General features: G+C 53.7%; 2 protein-coding genes across 6 annotated transcripts; one reads left to right on the forward strand and one right to left on the reverse strand.

The window, feature by feature from the left end:
• The first annotated feature begins 385 nt into the window (after positions 1 to 385).
• Positions 386 to 15,162, forward strand: ERCC1 (ERCC excision repair 1, endonuclease non-catalytic subunit). Of its 5 annotated transcripts, XM_044257113.1 has the most exons (10): positions 928 to 962; positions 1,280 to 1,391; positions 2,307 to 2,522; positions 5,741 to 5,844; positions 6,891 to 6,990; positions 8,204 to 8,280; positions 12,809 to 12,908; positions 14,357 to 14,428; positions 14,665 to 14,733; positions 15,055 to 15,162. In XM_044257113.1, the coding sequence occupies exons 1-10, from the start codon at positions 940 to 942 to the stop codon at positions 15,106 to 15,108; spliced, it is 927 nt and encodes a 308-aa protein (XP_044113048.1). In that variant the 5' UTR covers positions 928 to 939; the 3' UTR covers positions 15,109 to 15,162. The 5 variants fall into 5 exon arrangements, with proteins under 5 accessions (XP_044113049.1, XP_044113048.1, XP_044113045.1 ...); XM_044257114.1 differs by lacking the exons at positions 928 to 962; positions 14,665 to 14,733; positions 15,055 to 15,162 and adding an exon at positions 386 to 823 and having other exon boundaries at positions 14,357 to 14,643; XM_044257110.1 differs by lacking the exons at positions 14,665 to 14,733; positions 15,055 to 15,162 and having other exon boundaries at positions 14,357 to 14,643.
• POLR1G (RNA polymerase I subunit G) lies at positions 14,994 to 17,601 on the reverse strand. Its single transcript, XM_044257109.1, has 3 exons — positions 17,540 to 17,601; positions 17,037 to 17,178; positions 14,994 to 16,699 (listed from the first exon to the last, which is right to left on the reverse strand). Exons 1-3 carry the CDS (start codon positions 17,559 to 17,561, stop codon positions 15,295 to 15,297), a joined length of 1,569 nt encoding a protein of 522 aa, XP_044113044.1. The 5' UTR covers positions 17,562 to 17,601; the 3' UTR covers positions 14,994 to 15,294.
• Positions 17,602 to 18,153: the final 552 nt, after the last annotated feature.

Raw genomic sequence — 18,153 nt, forward strand, 5'->3', positions numbered from 1 at the left:
GCCTTGCCCACTCCGGGCCGTCACTGGGAACTCAAGTGTGTCTCGCCCACTGGAGTGGGAGCTCCAGGAGGACAGGAGGGAGGTGTGGTTGTCAGTGGTCACTGCTGAGTCGCTAGCACTGCCCCGCCCAGGGCCAGGAACAGAGGAGGCGCTCGGGAGTACGCGTGGAATGAACGAATAAATGAATGTGGAAACCGAGGCCAAGTCAATGGCCCAGAGCTGGGATGTGAGCCCAAGTCTGGACTGAGAGGAGGAACCTAGGTTTTTTTTTTTAAAGGTTTTATTTATTTATTTAACAAAGAGAGAAATCACAAGCAGGCAGAGAGCGGGGCGGGTGAAGCAGGCTCCTCGCTGAGCAGAGAGCCCGATGCGGGGCTCCATCACAGCACCCTGAGATCATGACCTGAGCCGAAGGCAGAGGCTTAACCCACTGAGCCACCCAAATGCCCCGGGGAGAACCTAATTTGATCTCCCGCCATTCCCCCGCCTCCACCCCCCCACCCCCCGGAGTGAATCCTGTCCGGAGCTCGAGCACAAGGAGGTGCCTCATAACGGCACCGAAACTGAACTTCTCGGCAACCGGAAATGTCCAGGTGGCTAGGTCAACCGCTCTCTCCAACCCAAACCTCCGCAGTCCTCCAGGACCATAGAGAGCTGCGCGGCGACCGCCCCTCTCGAAGCTCTACCCCTTTGGGGAACGGTGAGAGCGGGATCGAAGGCTAGAGAGGCCGGAAGTGCGGCGAGCCGGGGGACGCGCTGGCCGCGTCGGCGGTGGGAAGCCTCGGTTCCTCTCCGGTTTTTCACTCGCGGCTCGGAGACAAGGGTGAGTCCTCGCGGCGCTCCGACCGCCTGCCGGGTCGAGAGGGGGCGGGGGGAGGAGGAGGCGATTGGCAGCCACAGGAGCCAATCAGTCGTTGTAGTGTTTCAGAAAAGGACAAGATGCAGCCAGGGGAGGGTATCAGGTGCGAGCCCTGTGGGCGGGAAGGAGGGGACAGAGGCTGGACTGGACCAACCGAGGGTGGGGCGAATAGAAAGTGGGGACCGTGAGGGGCGGGGCTAATGGAACGCCTAGACCGGTGAGGGGCGGGGCGAGCTGAAGGTGGAGGCTCCCTGTGGGCGGGGCTTTAAAGAATCCGGGGCACTGGGTGTTTGGAACTGGTCGCTGCGGAGCGCCGGGATTTTTGGGGTGGGGTGGCTGTGAGCTGGTGTTCCTGCTTGGAGGATGGGAATGCAGGCCCTGGTGTCTCCCTCGCCCCCGCCGCCATGTCTTCATTTCCAGGCCCCTGAAGAACCTTGGGATGGACGAAGAGGGAGTGCGGCAGCCCTCTGGGCCACCCACGAGGAAGAAATTCTTCATACCGCTGGAGGAGGATGAGGCTCCTCCTGCAGGGGTAGGACGAGGATATGGGGAGAAGGCTGGGAGGCTGGGCGGGCGATTGAGAGGAAGGAGGACAGGAACGGTCCTGTGGCCACCCGTGTGGATTAGGAAATGGGACCTGGGTCACCTTGGGAAAACACCTCTGCTTCGCAAGTCTGTTTCCCTTTCTGTAAAATGTCATGGTGATTCCAAGAGAGGGCTCCAGGCAGGGACAGCGAACCGGCAAGCCCTGTTTTATGTGGCCGGCACCCTGGTTTGCAAAGACTTTGCAATTAAAAAGAAAGTCTGCGCTTTTTGGCACGTTTTGGTAAATGGAAGGAGCTGACAACACTGAGATTGCATTCCTATGGGAAAACAATTGGCTGGTACTGAGGACCGGCTAATCACTAGGGGCTAGGAAGAAAAACAAAGTGGGCCAAGGGTATAAGGGGGTGATGGGGGAAAGGTGCTACCTTACTTGAAGGGACTGCTTCTCTGAGGAGGTGACATCTCGCTGTGATCTGAACGAGGTGAGGGAGTGAGCTATGTGAAAACATCTGGAGGCAGAAGGGACAGCCAGCGCAAAGGCCCAGGGAGTTCGAGGACAGCAAGAAGGCCATTGGGGCTAGACTAGAGAGAGCAAAGGGAAAGAGGTGAGAGGTGAGACCCTCCTGAGGCAAGGGGGCAGGGACAGATCGTCCAGAGTCTTGTGGGCTGTGGTGACAGCTTTGGCTTTTGCTCTGAGATGGGAGCCACCGAGGTCTCCAAACAGAGGGTCATGAAATGACAGTGAAGAGACTGTGGGGAGTAAGGGTGTCGGCAGGGAGCTGGTGAGGAGGTGACTGTATGGGTCCAAGGGAGAGAAGACGGTTGCCGGGACCAGTGCAGAGGCTGAGGAGTGGGGAGAAGGGGCTGGATTTTGACTTTGACACTCCCCTCCCCTGCACAGGTCAAGCCCTTATTCAAATCCACCCGGAGCCTGCCCACCATGGAGACCTTGCCTCAGGCAGCCCCTCAGACATATGCTGAGTATGCCATCTCGGGACCTCCAGGAGGGGCCGGAGCGCCACAACCCCCGGGGCCTGAGCCCCTGGCAGGAGAGACTGCTAATCAGGCCCCCAAACCAGGGGCGAAGTCCAGCAGCATCATTGTGAGCCCCCGCCAGGTAAGGAGGGGATGGAGAAGTGGGGGAAACTTGGGTTATGGGGCGGGGAGTTCTGGTGGGTAGTGGAAGGGAGGCTGAGCTCTGGCCACTGTGCTCTGGGCTGGGCCCCTCTTTCATTCATCTATTCAAGTACCACGTATGAGCTGAGGTTGCCCCGTGTCCTGTTGTTTGTTATGACAAAAATACCAGCAGACATTTATTTCTCAGAGTTCTGGAGCCTGGGAAGTCCAAGATCAAGGCCCTGGCAGATTCAGTGTCCAGGAAGGACCCTGGTTCATAGACTGCTGTCTTCTCACTGTGTCCTTACACAGCAGAAGGGGCGAGGGAACACTCTGGGGTCCCTTTTATGAAGGCCTTAATCCCCTTCATGAGGGTTCCACCTTCATGACCAAATCGCCTCTCCTCACTTCCTAATACCATCACATCATGGGTTAGGATTTCCACATGTGAATTTGGGGGGAGGGCACAAAAGTTTAGTCTGTAACACTCTGACTCTTCTTTTTGGGGGTGCGACCACGTTAGTGCAACTAAATTTCCTGTCCCCCGGGTTTGTTCATTCATTCAAAAACTGTTTCTTTTCTTTTCTTTTTAAGATTTTATTTATTTATTTGACAGACAGAGATCATAGGTAGGCAGAGAGGCAGGCAGAGAGAGAGGAAGGAAAGCAGGCTCCATGCTGAGCAGAGCCCGATGTGGGTCTCGATCCCAGGACCCTGGGATCAAGACACGAGCCGAAGGCAGAGGCTTTAACACTGAGCCACCCAGGCGCCCCCAAAAAATGTTTCTTTTTTTTTTTTTTTTAAAGATTTTATTTATTTATTTGACAGAGAGAGAGATCACAAGTAGGCAGAGAGGCAGGCAGAAAGAGGGGGAAGCAGGCTCCCCACTGAGCAGAGAGCCCGATGCGGGGCTTGATCCCAGGACTCTGAGATCATGAACTGAGCCGAAGGCAGAGGCTTAACCCACTGAGCCACCCAGGTGCTCCACCAAAAACTGTTTCTCGAACGCAGGCTTGAGTTCGCATCCTTCTCTGGCACACAGTAGCTGTGTGATCTTGAGTGACTTAACTCATCTGTGCCTTTGAAACGAGGTTTCGCCTGCCTGCAGTCGGCAGATATGTTCAGAGGTCGCCAGGTGCTCTGCCGTTGGCGGAGGTCCCGTTCTGCAGAGGAGGGGCCACTTACAGAGATACTGGTAGGACCTGAGAATGTGAAAAGATGCGCAATATTGTCTGCTGCCAAGGACATGCAAATCAAGATCACAGTGGGGTAGCAGCTTATGCCCATGAGGATGGCTCTCATCAAGGGGCCATAGAGAGGGTCTCGAGGCCATGGAGGAACTGGAGCCCACATGGGCTGCTGGTGGGAATGCACAACGGTGCAGCCACCTTGGAATGCAGTTTGGCAGTTCCTCAAACACTTAAGCATAGAGTTAGTGGGTCGCCTGGCTGTCTCAGTTGGTGGACCTCAGGGTTGTAGGTTCGAGCCCCATGTTAAGTTTAATTACTTAGAAATAAATATAATTTTTTTTAAAGATTTCATTTATCTATTTGACAGATCACAAGTAGGCAGAAAGGCAGGCAAGAGAGAGGGGGAAGCAGGTTCCCCAGAGAGGGGGAAGCAGGTTCCCCGCTGAGCAGAGAGCCCGACGAAGGTCTCGATCCCAGGACCCTGAGATCATGACCTGAGCCGAAAACAAGAGTCAGATGCTTAACCAGCTGAGCCCACCCAGACGCCTCCCACAAAAATAAAATCTTGAAAAAATAAGAGTTACTGTATGACCCAGGAAGTCTGCTTCTAGGTAGATGTTCCAGAGAAAAGACAACATACATCCGTACAAAATCAGGGGCACGAGTGGTCCCCGCAGGTTTGTTTCGAATAGCCAAAAAGTGCAGACCGCCCACATGGCTGTCGGCTGTCGTCTGGCTCCTTTCACCTGGCATAAGGCTTTCAGGTTCCTCCACAAGGAAGCGAGAGTTCATGCTTCCTTCCTTCCCTTTCGTGGGCCCGAGGGTATCCCGGTGTGTGGGGGCGCCGGGCCGGGGTTCTCCTCCCTCCACTGTTGGTACTCATTGGTTATTCTGAAGATGTTGCCCTGAACATTTGCGTTCGGGTTTTTTGGTAGATGTGGGTTTTCGGTTCTCTGGGAAATTTATGCAGGCGTGGACTTGCTGGGTCATGGGGCAGCTCTAGAGTGAGCTTTTTTAGGAACTGCCAAACCATCTTCTCCAACGCGGCATCGGTTTAGGTTCCCGCCAGCAGTGGGCGGGCATTCCAGTTTGCCCAGATCCTCACCGCCTTCCCTTGTCTGACTTTTTTGACCGTTTCGGCCATTCTTGTGGGTGTGAAGGGGACAAGGTGATCCAATTATTTATTTATTTATTTGAGAGAGAGAGAGAGAGAGTGAGAGTTAGAGAGAGCATGAGAGGGGAGAAGGTTAGAGGGAGAAGCAGACTCCCCAAGGAGCAGAGAGCCCAAGGCGGGACTCTATCCCAGAACTCTGGGATCACCACTGGAGCCGAAGGCAGTGGCTTAGCCCACTGAGCCACCCAGGTTTCCAGTAATCTTTTTTAAAAAAGTATTTTGTTTATTTGAGAGAGAGAGAGATCATGAGCAGCGGGGAGGGGTAGAGGGAGCCGGGAGCCCGATGGAGGGCTCCATCCCAGGACCCTGGGATCATGACCTGAGCCCAAGGCAGATGCTTAACTGACTGAGCCACCCAGATGCCCCAAAATAATCCTTTAAAAATGGAAATGGGATTCTGTCTCAGGTAGACATCCTAACTGGAGGAGGAGGGGGAGAGGGACATGTCCATGACCAGGCTCGGGTCTCTGGATGGTGGGGCTGTCCCCGAAGTGGGGCCTGTTGGAGGGGCAGGTGTGAGGGCTGATGCTGAGGGCATGGGGAGGCAGTGAGGCAGACCTCCTGGAGGAAGTGCCCCACAACCCCAGGACACACTCGTGGGGCCAGGGGAGAGGGCTGAGCTAGAGCGACTCAGGGATCCTTTAGTTAAGGCTCAGGGCTGGGGGGAGGGGCCTAGGTCAGAGCCCAAGCACCAAGGACATTTCAGGCTGAGGAGGTAGACTCTGGAGAGGAGGACTACAGGCACAGGCAGGAAGAGGTGGGGAGGTGTTGACAGTGGTGGGGAATGGGGCCCTGGGGTGGCAGTAGTCCCAGGGCTATTCCAGGTAATGGCTTTGGCCCTTCCTCCCTCCCCAGAGGGGCAACCCCGTGCTGAAGTTTGTGCGTAATGTGCCCTGGGAGTTTGGTGATGTGCTTCCCGACTACGTGCTGGGCCAGAGCACCTGTGCCCTGTTCCTCAGGTGAGCTCTGAGGGGCTGCCCCACCTTCCAGGGAGGCCTGGGAGGGTACGCCCCAGTGTTTTGGATCCTTCACCGGGAGACGTTTGCATGTGGCCCTGTTGGCTTGGGGCCTCCATGGGACCTTGTATGGAAGGAAGAGGTCTTAGCCTGGAGGTGCCCAGAGTCAGAAGAGCTGCAGGCCCAGACTGTGGGTCTGAGGGAAGAGGGCCTGGGGGCACAGGCTCCTCAGTCTGAGGGAAGACAGGACTGGGGGGGTCTTAGGCTCCTGGTTCCGAGGGAGGAGGGGTTGGGGGCTTGGGCTCCTGGGTCTGAGGGAGGAGGGGAGTGATGGCCTGGATTTCTGAGTCTGAGGGAGGAGGGGCTGGGGGTATGGACTCCTGGGTCTGAGGGAGGAGGGGAGTGATGGCCTGGATTTCTGAGTCTGAGGGAGGAAGGGGTCAGGTCACTCATGTCCCAGACATCCAGGACGAGTTGATGAGAATGAGGATTTCTCTACCCTCTGCCCCTATGAAGCCCATTCCCTCTCTACTCCCTGGGGTTCCTCTCCAATCAGAGCTCGAGGGGGAAGTGAAAAATCTCAGTTCCTGTCCTCCCTGCAAGGTGGGAGAGCTGGTGGCTGCTGGGCAGAGATGTCCCCTAGTTCCCTGGGTGGAAAAGCCACCCCTTCCCACTGCCAGCCCCTTTTGAGGCCAAAGCAGACAATCCCTGGGATGGGCCTGCCTCCCAAGATCGGCTGCACAGTGTCCCCCAGTCCACGCTCTCTGAGCCCTGGTTTCCTGTCCTCTGCCCAAAGCCCAAGTCTCTTCCCTGCCTCCTTGAGGAACCTGGGGTCTGTTCCTCCAGGGAGCCAGAGCCAGGCAGCCCTTGCTGTGAACCCCACTGTGCCCCTGCCTTGCTGAGTGAGCTGGGCCACGTCACTTCACGTCTCTGAGCTCCAGATCTCTGTGTTGCCCATGCCCTCTGCCTGCCAGTGAGAGTGAAGAAGGGCTCCTGGGATCTCGGGGAGACTGAGGCCTCCCAATCCCTCCCTCTCCCCTGCCCCCCAGCCTCCGCTACCACAACCTCCACCCAGACTACATCCACGAGCGGCTGCAGAGCCTGGGGAAGAGCTTCGCCCTGCGGGTCCTGCTCGTCCAGGTGGACGTGGTAAGCAGCGGTCACTTCCCTACTGGCCTCATTGGCCCCATCTGTGAAATGGGGCGCATTGGGCCTCATGGCTGCCAAGTGGACTGTTGAATCCTGAGGGAAGATGCAAGCTGAAACCTCAGTGAGGAACCACCTCTAACCTCGGGGCTTGACACCCTGTATTGGCAAGGGGGGTCGGAGGGTAATATCATCTGTCTTCTCCTTCCCCATCTCACTTCGGCCAAGCCCAGCCCTCTGCCGCCTGAACATGTCTTGAATCTGTGTCATCCTCTCTACCCACCCAGCCTGGTCCTCAGGGGGCTTGGCTCCAGCCTCTTCCCTTGTCTCATGGCCTCCAACCTCAGTGCCTCCCCTCCATACTGCAGCCAGAGGAGTTTCCCTACAGGACTAGATCTGTCTAGATCTCACCGTGGCTCTCCAGTGTCCTCTGTGGCCCGTGAGGCCCTGTGTGCCCGCCCCCTATGCCCCATGCTCTGGGTTCATTTCTTTTCTTTTCTTTTCTTTCTTTTTTTTTTTTTTAAAGATTTTATTTACTTATTTGACAGAGAAAGAGATCACAAGTAGGCAGAGAGGCAGGCAGAGAGAGATGGGGAAGCAGGCTCCCTGCTGAGCAGAGAGCCCGAAGCGGGGCTCAATCCCAGGACCCTGAGATCATGACCTGAGCCGAAGGCAGAGGCTTAACCTCCTGAGCCACCCAGGCGCCCCTCTGGGTTCATTTCTAAGCTTCCGTGTGGTCACCCTTTTACATTATTCTCACATGAGGAATCATAACTCCTCAAGCCCTCTTTCCCTTCTCATCCTTTGGACAAGCTGTTCTCTGTGGAATTCCATTTTTGCTCTTTTTTGCCTCCTTCGCACCTCTTCATTCTCCTTTAGGTCTCAGCTCAGATGTCCCTTCCTCCAGGAAGCTCTCCCTGATCCCCTGGGCAGGTCAGATGCTCCTACTCTCCCATCCCAGTCCTGGCCACTGTGGCTCATCCCTGTGAGGGGACACTTTATCTGCCTCATCAGACTGTGAGCCTGAGAGGGCAGAGCCTGGGCTGTCTGGGTTGTTGCGGGGTCGCGGCACTGCCCAGCACAGGCGGCACTGCCCAGCCCGGTCAGAACTTAGCGCGTGTCAGTCGAGTGGAAGGTGCTTGGCATCCTAACCTACTGTGTTTTCAAGATTGTAATTCCTGCTTTCTACCAGATTTCTCATTTCTTTTCCACCCAGAAAGATCCTCAGCAGGCCCTCAAGGAGCTGGCCAAGATGTGCATCCTGGCTGACTGCACCCTAGTCCTTGCCTGGAGGTGAGACTGAGGCCCCCCGCCCAGGTCAGGCTCCATCCCGAGAGTCAGTCCCCCACCCCCAGACCTTTCCTTCTCCTGCCATGAACTCCCCATATGAGCCTGGTCCAGGCTGCCTCCCTCTGTTCCTCAGTGTCTTCATCTTTGAAATAGGATCTTAATATCTTAGAGGACCATGGTCACAAAAACAGGTGACCTAGATCAGATTGCCAGAACCATACTAGGCACTGATGAGTTAGACATAAAGTCTGAATAACTAATTCCACATCTGGGTTTCTAAAGACTATTTAGATCGGCTAATTTCTTTCTTTCTTTCTTTTTTTTTTTTTAAAGCTTTTATTTATTTATTTGACAGACAGAGATCACAAATAGGCAGAGAGACAGGCAAAGAGAGAGAAGGAAGCAGGCTCCCCGCCGAGCAGAGAGCCCAATGCAGGGCTCAATCCCAGGACCCTGAGATCATGACCTGAGCCAGAGGCAGAGGCGTTAGCCCACTGAGCCACCCAGGTGCCCCTAGATTTGCTAATTTCTAATTGGGAAAAAGATATCCCTTCCTCACACCATAAAGAAAAATTAAATCCTGACAAATTACAGACATTTAAAAAAAAACAAGGTGTTAGAAGAAATCTTACAGGAGAATGATTTTTGTAATCTTGGGGTAGGAAAAGTTTTGGGTCTAAGCAAGACCCAAAACCCCAAAGCCATAAAGGAAAAGGTTTGGCTGATTTGAGAATATTAAAACTTTAAAACTTCTGGATAGTAAGAGACTGTAAGTAAAGTTAAAAGCCAAGTGACAAATTACAAAAAAGTACTTGATGTGCACTTGATGTGTATATATATATATATATATATATATACATGTATATAGTATGTATATATGTCTGTAAAATAAAGATTTAACATCTCTAATGTATGTATCTACATATGTTATATTTATAGTGTTAATACACTTAAATATTTATACTTACATGCATATATTTAAACATTTATTATATATTTGTATGTGGAAAGAAATTTCCAGAAGTCAGTAAGAGCCCAAATAAGCATCTAATTCAGGTTGCCAAAACACATGAAAAAAAAATCAACTTTATTTTTTATCAGGAAAAAAATAAATTTAATTTTTTCTATTCTTTTTTTTTTTTTTTTAAAGATTGTATTTATTTATTTGACAGGCAGAGATCACAAGTAGGCAGGGAGGCAGGCAGAGAGAGAGGAGGAAGCAGGCTCCCTGCAGAGCAGAGAGCCCGATATGGGGCTCGATCCCAGGACCCTGGGATCATGACCTGAGCCGAAGGCAGAGGCTTTAACCCACTGAGTCACCCAGGCGCCCCAATTTTATTCTATTCTTTAAAGATTTTATTTGAGAGAGAGAGAGAGGGAGCACGCATGGTGGGGGAGGGGCAGAGGCAGAGGAAGAAGCAGACCCCCTGCTGAGCAGGGAGCCCCATGTGGGGCTAGATCCCAGGACCCTGGGATTATGACCTGAGCCTAATAAGGCAGATGCTCAACCAACTGAGCCACCCAGGCGCCTGAGAAAAAAGCTAACTTTTAAAAATGAGGTGCCATTTTCCTCCCTTAAATCTGGTGAAAACATCTCAGACAGATAGCATGAAACGGGCACCTGTACTTTTGGTTGGGGGAGACTTGATTGGCTATTAACACGAAACAGACACCACTTTTCAACACAGACATTCCCGCACCAGGATGAGCCCTGCTCGTGTGTGCAAACGTGTGTGTGCAAACGTGCGTCTGCGATGACATGGGCCATCAGTGCAGCTTCGGTGGTGAGAACCAGACAGCACCGTATTTTTATTTATGGGCAGAAGGAAGGAAAGGGAGCCATGTTTTGGAACATACTTGTATGTGGACAAACTAGAAAGGCCTACGATGGGCTCCAGGCCTTGGACAGCGTTGACTTCCGGGGAGGGGATCCCAGAGTTCTGGGATCGAGCCCCCACATCGGGCTCCTTGCTCCGCGGAGAGCCTGCTTCTCCCTGTCCCCCTCCCCCAGTTGTTTTCTCTCTCAAATAAATAAAATCTTTAAAAAACATAGAACAAAGATGCTCCTTGTGCTTTTTTTTTTTTTTTTTAAGATTTTATTTATTTGAGAGAGATCACAAGTAAGCTGAGAGGCAGGCATAGAGAGGAGGAAGCAGGCTCCCTGCTGAGGAGGGAGCCCGATGCAGGGCTCGATCCCAGGACCCTGAGATCATGACCTGAGCCAAAGACGGAGGCTTTAACCCACTGAGCCACCCAGGTGCCCCATCCTTGTGCTCTTTTCTCTGAGGAAGGTACAGGGGTCTCCTGAGCTCTGTGCCGGAAATCAGGGTGCAGAGACCGTAGAAGTTCCCTCTTACCTCACAGAAGCCTTTCCAGATTGGCTTCTCTCACTTAGCAATACCCTTCTAAGGTTCCTCCATGCCTTCTTGTGATTTGGAAGCTCACTTCTTTTTTTTTTTTTTTTTTTTAAATTTATCAGAGAGAGGGGGAGAGAGCGAGCAAAGGCAGACAGAATGGCAGGCAGAGGCAGAGGGAGAAGCAGGCTCCCCGCTGAGCAAGGAGCCCTATGCGGGACTCGATCCCAGTACGCTGGGATCACGACCTGAGCCGAAGGCAGCTGCTTAACCAACTGAGCCACCCAGGCGTCCCTGGAAGCTCACTTCTTACTGTTGAATAATATCCCATTGTCTGATGCACATTCTTTCCCAGCTGTGTCATGTTCTGCCAGGCAGATAGGCCAGGTCACCACCTTGAACTCACAACCCCAAGAGATCAAGAGTCGCATACTCTACCGACTGAGCCAGGCGGGAGCCCCCAAGTTAGTTGTATATTAAAAGCAATTGTAAACATTACTCTATTTTGTGGGAAGTAGCGTCATGTCATATAAAAGTTAAAGGTGCTGTTTCTCTCAGCCAGCTGTGTCATTTTGGGCAAGTAACCCCCCCCCCACCCCGCTGCTGGTCCATGTTTCCTCCTCTGTATAAAAATATTAAGTGCCGTATAGGAGCTTTGGGGTGGGGGTGGGGGTTTCTGGAAACTTCTGACCATAATGAGTTAGAGCGGCGCCTGGCATGCATCTAGACTCCCATGATGGCGAATGTTTCCTATGTCTTTACATGCAAATCATGGAACATTTTGCAGCCATTAAATAAAAGAGGCCAAGCTCCTGCTGACAGGGGAAGACATCCTGCTTATATTGCAGAGTGCGAAAAAGAAAGCAAATTCTAGGACCTGACACAGCGTGGTAACCTGAGGGTCCCAAACAAATTATTAAGGACTGTAACAGGAGGGGCGCCTGGGTGGCTCAGTGGGTTAAAGCCTCCGTCTTTGGCTTAGGTCATGATCTCAGCGTCCTGGGATTGAGCCTGCTTCCCCCTCTCTCTGCCTGCCTCTCTGCCTACTTGTGATCCATGTCTATCAAATAATAAATAAAAATCTTAAAAAAAAAAAGATCTGTAACAGGGTCGCCTGGGTGGCTTAGTGGGTTGAGCCTCTGCCTTTGGCTCAGGTCATGATCTCTGGGTCCTAAGATCGAGCCCCGAGTTGGGCTCTCTGCTTGGTGGGGAGCCTGCTTCCCCTTCTCTCTCTGCCTGCCTCTCTGCCTACTTGTGATTTCTCTCTGTCAAATAAATAAATAAAATATTTAAAAAAAAAGAACCGTTAACAATAATCCTGCTGAAGAGAAAAGCTGCAACGCCCGTCTAATGGGAAAAAAAGAATTAGAAAAATGAATGTTTCTTTTGAGAATATGAACCATCACTTAATTAAAAAAAAAAAAATCAAAAAAAAAACATTGCTCTTTACCTTTCCTAAGGCCTTGACCCTGAATCCTTTATTTACTTCCACTCAACTCACTCTTCGCAAACTCCCCGAACAAAAAAGACCAGCTTCCCAGAGCCGATAAACTTGAGTTACTTTCTTCTGCACACAGATAGAGTCTTGTGAAGATTTGGTTAGGTCGCCTACCTTTGAAGCAGTTGGCTACAGGTCAGAGGAACCCGTGCCTGATGTGAAAATTGGGATTCTCAGGTCATGTTAACGGTTCTAGTAAGATTCAGCCATCAGCTCGCCCGCAGCCTTTCGCTTGAAGGCATGCTACATTAAAAACTGGCAGAGGGGACTGAATGCCTCCTGAATTGGTCTTCCTGGGGCTGGGAAGAGAGTAACAGTGTTTCTGGTTTTTTCTTCCTTTCAAACTCCACATACCCGCTTCCCTTCCAGAATAGCTCATGTTTCTTAAACAGGTCTCTGAGCGCGTGAAGCCGTGGCTCCTATAATTGTTGGAATTCTGCCATCCACTCCACTTTACAGATGAGGAGACTGAGGCCCAGAGAGAGAAAATCACTGGCCCCAGGGTCACTCAAGTGGGCAGGAGCAACCTGAATCCAGCGGGTCGGGCTCCCAGGCTCAGCACCTTAGCCAGCAAAGATGTGCCTGGCCGGGGTTGTCGCCAGGGAACATTTAATTAGCATCATAATGAACCTAAAACATGCCCCCCTCCCTCTGGCTGACCCGAATGTTCTCACCCCAGCCCCGAGGAGGCGGGGCGCTACCTGGAGACCTACAAGGCCTATGAGCAGAAGCCGGCAGACCTCCTGATGGAGAAGCTGGAGCAGGACTTCGTCTCCCGGGTGAGGCCACGGCACCTCCCTTCCCGGTCCTCCCCCAGCTCCGTCCTGGGACTTGAACCTTACCTCTTCTCTCCATCCCACTCTCAGCTCCTTCTCCCTTTTCTCACTCACAGAGCGGCTAGATGGGTCTTCCTTAAGCACAAACTTGATTCTGCCTTCCCCAGCTCAAAACCCTCCCCAGTGCCTTCAGGGAAAACCTGGCCTCTTCACCACACTCTACCAAGGCCCTGCCTATAACGCTTAGCAGCCCCATCTGTCCCTGGTGTCGCATTCTGTCACTTCTTCCAGATGTGGCTCACTCCTCTAAGCTTGTGACCTTCTGTTCCCTCTGCCTGCCTCCCTGCCTAATCCCATCTTTCCCGTCTCAGCTTTGATGCCTCCTCCTCCAGGAAGCCCTCCCTGATCCCTAGGCCAGGTCAAGTGCCCCTGTTGGGGTCTCCCCCCCCCCAGCCCTCCCTGTGTGGGTCACCACTGTCAGGAGCTGCTGTGTCTCCCACACTGGACTGGGAGCCCCAGGAGGGCCAGGCTGGCTTGGTCTCTGCTGTGTCCCCGGCACACGCAGTACTCAGTGGGTGCTCAGGGTGTACTGGCTGAATGAATTATTTAACCTGGGCTCCAGTGACTGAATAATGGTGGACATCCACTGCTACTTAATCTTAGGGGCCCCCACTTGCCTGAAAAGAGGCCCAGAGGGGTCAATTCCCATGCGCAGTCCTCACAGGGAGCAAGCAGTGGGCTGTGGTTTTGAACTCACATGGGACTTCAGAGCCTGCAGTCTTCCCCTGGACAGAACAAACTCAAGAGAAATGGTTATTTATCTTCTTGTGATGGGACTGACACCCTCTCACCTGGGCGGGGACCACTCTGAGATTAACTTATATTTTTAACATTTTAAAAATTTTATTATTTTTTTAAAGATTTTATTTGTGAGAGCATGGCTTGGGGGGTGAGGGGAGGAGGAGCAGAGGCAGAAGGAGAGGGAAGCAGGCCCTGCACTGAGCAGGGGGGCCCGACACAGCGCTCGATGCCAGGACCCTGAGCTGAAGGCAGACAAGTAACAGACTGAGCTCCCAGGTAACCCACTGAGATGAACTTTTAAAAAAGATATTTATTTATTTATTTATTTCATAGACAGAGATCAAAGTAGACAGAGAGGCAGGCAGAGAGAGAGAGGAGGATGCAGGCTCCCCGCTGAGCAGAGAGCCCGACATGGGGCTCGATCCCAGGATCCTGAGACCATGACCTGAGCCGAAGGCAGCGGCTTAACCCACTGAGCCACCCAGGCGCCCCTGAGATGAACTTTTTAATCAAAGAAAAAGGCATTCATTTGAATGCCTCCTGCATGCAGGGTATCTGGGGACAGAGTGGTGAACCCAGCACTGCCTCCCACAGACTCCCTCTTGCGATCATTTCTTCTTGCGATTCATCTGTGCCTCTTTCCCTTCCAGGTCACTGAATGTCTGACCACTGTGAAGTCAGTCAATAAAACAGACAGCCAAACCCTCCTAACTACTTTTGGGGTAAGGAATGACTCCCTCGTCCCAATGGGCATTTTGACCCCTTTGCCTTTTCAAGGACCCCCCCACACCACAACTCTTTCCTTCCACTGCTCTGCCCCCTTCTTCCCATCCTTCCTGCCTCCCCTGCCCTCGCACAGGACCTCAGCTCCTTCCTGGGATCTCTGAGACCCCCGATCAGCAGGTACAGGGTAGTCTCATGCTCCCCATTTCTGACCCTTCGCTCCCATCTTCCTCAGTCTCTGGAACAGCTCATGGCTGCATCGCGGGAAGATCTGGCTTTATGCCCGGGCCTGGGACCCCAGAAGGTAAGAGCTGTGGGAATGGGCTTGAGAGGCTGCTGACGCAGGAGACAGCTCCAAATTAAAGGGACCTCAGATCCCAAAGCTCTAAGATTTCAGAGGGCTCACAGTGCTTCTCCTATAGCTGGGGAAAACGGAGGCCCAGAGAGGGTGGGGACCAGCCCAAACTCACATAGCCAGTCTGGGACAGACTCAAGATCTGGCTTTCTCTCCTAGTCCCCAGAGTCCCCTTGGCTGAGAGGGAAAGAAGCAAAGCCCACTCCAGATGCAGCAAACAAATGGCTCATTTAATGACGGGCTCCTCGTTTCTTTCTTGCTCTCACCCAGGCCCGGAGGCTGTTTGACGTCCTACATGAGCCCTTCCTGAAAGTGCCCCGATGACCACAGCTTTGAAGAAACATTTTGGTGTAACAATAAAGCATTTTCCTGGCCCAGGCTGCTGCTGGTGTGCTGGGGCAGTCACCCAGGGCGGGGAGGCGGCCAGGGACCTCTGTGCTTGCTCTCTGCTGGTCCAGGTGGTCACCTCCAGCTTTTCTTAAGGGCAGTCCTCAGTTTCCTGGCAGGAGACTACATGGGATCCTGCTGTAGCTTCTTCTGCTTCTTCTCCCGTCCTGTGGGAGCCACCTCCCCGGACTCTGGATGCAGCAGCGGTCCAGGCATCTCCTCCTGGGCCGCTGTCTCTGGCACCCCACTTTTCCAGCCCCGCTTTTTCCTCTTCTTGGTGGATGCTGGATCTGCCCTGGCCTCGGGCTCCCCCTCGCCCGTCAGCCCCAGCTCCAAAACCTCAGCCTGTGGGGCGCTCATCTCGGCCCTTGGCTCCGTCGCTTTGTGGCTACGTTCTTTCTTCTTCTTTTTGGTGGCTGCTAGGGCTGCTTGCAGCTCGAGGTCCCCAGGCGGCTCAGGCTCCAGCTGAGAATCCCCTGGCTCCCCCATCATGTTTGGCCATTTTTCTTTCTTCCTCCTCTTTCTGGTGGACGCCAGAGCAGCCTCAGACTCAGGCTCAACTTCATGTGGTAGTTCGGGCTTCGTTATCTCCCCTGGGAGCACCAGAGGGCCCATCTCCAGCTCTGTCGCCTCGGTTGCAGGCTCCATTATGACTTTGTACCCCTTTTCTTTTTTCTTCTTCTTCGAGGAGGGCAGTGGGATGGCTTCCTCCTGGAGCTCCACCTTCAGCGGTAGCAGTGCCTCGGCTGGCATCCCTTCCCCTGGCTCCCAGCCTTCCGTCCCCTTCTGCCTCTTCCTCTTCCTGGTGGGAGACAAGACCGTCTCTTCCAGAGGCTCCTTTTTAATTGTGCGTTCCAGCTCTGCTGTCTTTTCTTCAGGCACTGGCGTCTGCTCTTCTGGTTCATCTGTTTCTGCCCCTTGGGGCTTCTTTTTCTTCTTCTTGGTGGTGGTGGACGGGAACGGTGCTCCCGGGGGCTCCGATGTCTCAGCCGTGGGTTCTGCTGCCAAGGGCTCCATCACCACTGGTTTTCTCAGCTCTTGATTTTTTTTCTTCTTCCCCACATCCCCATCTGGAGACCCTAAAACTGTGTCCACCTCCAGGGCCCCAAGCCCATTAACCGCCTCCTGGGGAACTAAGGTTTCTGGTGTATGTCTCTTCTTCTTCCTCTTTCTTGAGGCTGCTGACTTCAGTGCCAGGACGGACCCAGGCCCTGTTACTGGTAGGCTGCCTCCAAAGGCACAGAACCGAGGCCTCAGGCCAGGGGGTATCTGTGGCGGGGGGCTTGCTGGGATGGGCTGCAGCAGGGTCCCAGGTGGGGATTCTTGGGGACCGTCAAAGATCCTTAGGCTGCCCTGGGGGGCTGGGGCACAGGTGAGTACCCCTCCAGCCTCCCTTGAGGGAGCCAGCAGGATTGCTTCTCCAGCCTGGGGGCCGCTGCTTCTGAGGACCCGGTAGCGGTGCCGCTTGCCCGCCAACTTGCCCTTCACAATCTGGGAGCCTGAGAGAGGCACCAGCCGGCCATTGAGGCTGAAAGGAGAAAGGGGAAGGCAGAAGCTTTATCAGATTGTTTTGGTGAAAGGGAGGAAAGGAGCTGAGAAACAGCACTTAAAAAAAAAAAAAAAAAAAAAAAAATTCATTTGAGAGAGGAAGCACCAGCATGGGAGAGGGAGAAGCCAACTCCCAGAGCGATGCACGGCTTGATCCCATGACCCTGAGATCATGACCTGAGCCAAAATCAGATACTTAACCAACTGAACCACGCAGGCGCCCTGAGTGCCTTTGGAAAGCCCCTCTAAACTTCTCCCAAGTTCAGTCACTGGGGAGGGGGGTGGGTATTCCCAGGAGGTAGCCTGGGACCACTCACCAGTCTGGGGCGAAGTCTACAGGAGCCTGGATAAGCCACAGTTCCGTATCTGGGTCCCTTAACACCTCCAGTGAGAAACGAGTGGGCTCTGAAGCTGGGGATGTCGCGATAAAGTTGGGGGGACAGGAGAACGGAGCAGCACCTGCAGAAGAGGAAACGGGGGTCTGCTGTCACTTCCCCGTGGATCCAATCTTCCAGGGTGTCCACTGGCCATTGGGTCCCAGCCTCCTGAGCGTCTCAATCCCCCCACCCGGTCTCTTCTCTCCTGCCTGTCCCCCAGAGGCACCCCTGTCTCCACCGAGCCAATTCCTGGAGGCGCCCTTCGCTACACCGGTAGGTTCCCCCACCCCATACCCTCCCTCAGTCCGAAATATCTCCCGAAATCCGGGAGATACTCTCTCCGGAGGTCCTGTTCCTGGGATGTTCCTTTTTCCGTCCGGGCGCCCCTCTCTCCTCCCGGCAGCCAGCTCTGCACCCCGCCAGCCCGTCCTGATGCAACTCACCGCGGGACGTGGTACCCGCCATCCCGGGACCCGTGCCTTCCGCAGACCCAGCCGCCAAGAGCCACCCCCGTGGCGCAGCTGACCACGTGGAACCAGGGGGCGGGGCTTCACCCGGGAGCGCCCATGCGGTGCGGGAGCGCGGGGGTATCGCTCGGGGCCCGCTCGCTCTACGAGCAGAATGGGAGGAGTTTCCGCTTGTGCACAGCAGACAACAGAGGAAGAGGTCTTTCCCCGAAAACTTTCTCCCCCAAGGAGCTGATTAGCTGCTTGGCGGGTGTTTGCGCCTCTCCGGGTCCCTACGGGTATTCCCCCCAATCTCTCATATTATTTGCTCCAACGTCGTCTTAAAGGGGCCGGCCCGTTGGTAGCTCCTAATTCTTAAAGGGATAGGAAGCTCGATTGGTGTGAGGTTCTGAAAGAGACAGGTAAGAGTCTAGGTTGGCAGGGCCGTGCTTTTAGTTTTACAGCCCCTTCCTGGGAGGCTCAGATGCCTGCGAAATTCGAAATTTGGGTGGGACAAGTGGGAAAATGGAGAAACGGGATAATTCCTCGGGAGGGCATGAAGTACTAGCTTAGGGGCGGGGCTTCTGAACTCCTATGGAGCGGGAAACGTA

Source organism: Neovison vison, chromosome 7, assembly GCF_020171115.1.
Source record: "Neovison vison isolate M4711 chromosome 7, ASM_NN_V1, whole genome shotgun sequence".
Lineage (NCBI taxonomy): Eukaryota > Metazoa > Chordata > Mammalia > Carnivora > Mustelidae > Neogale > Neogale vison.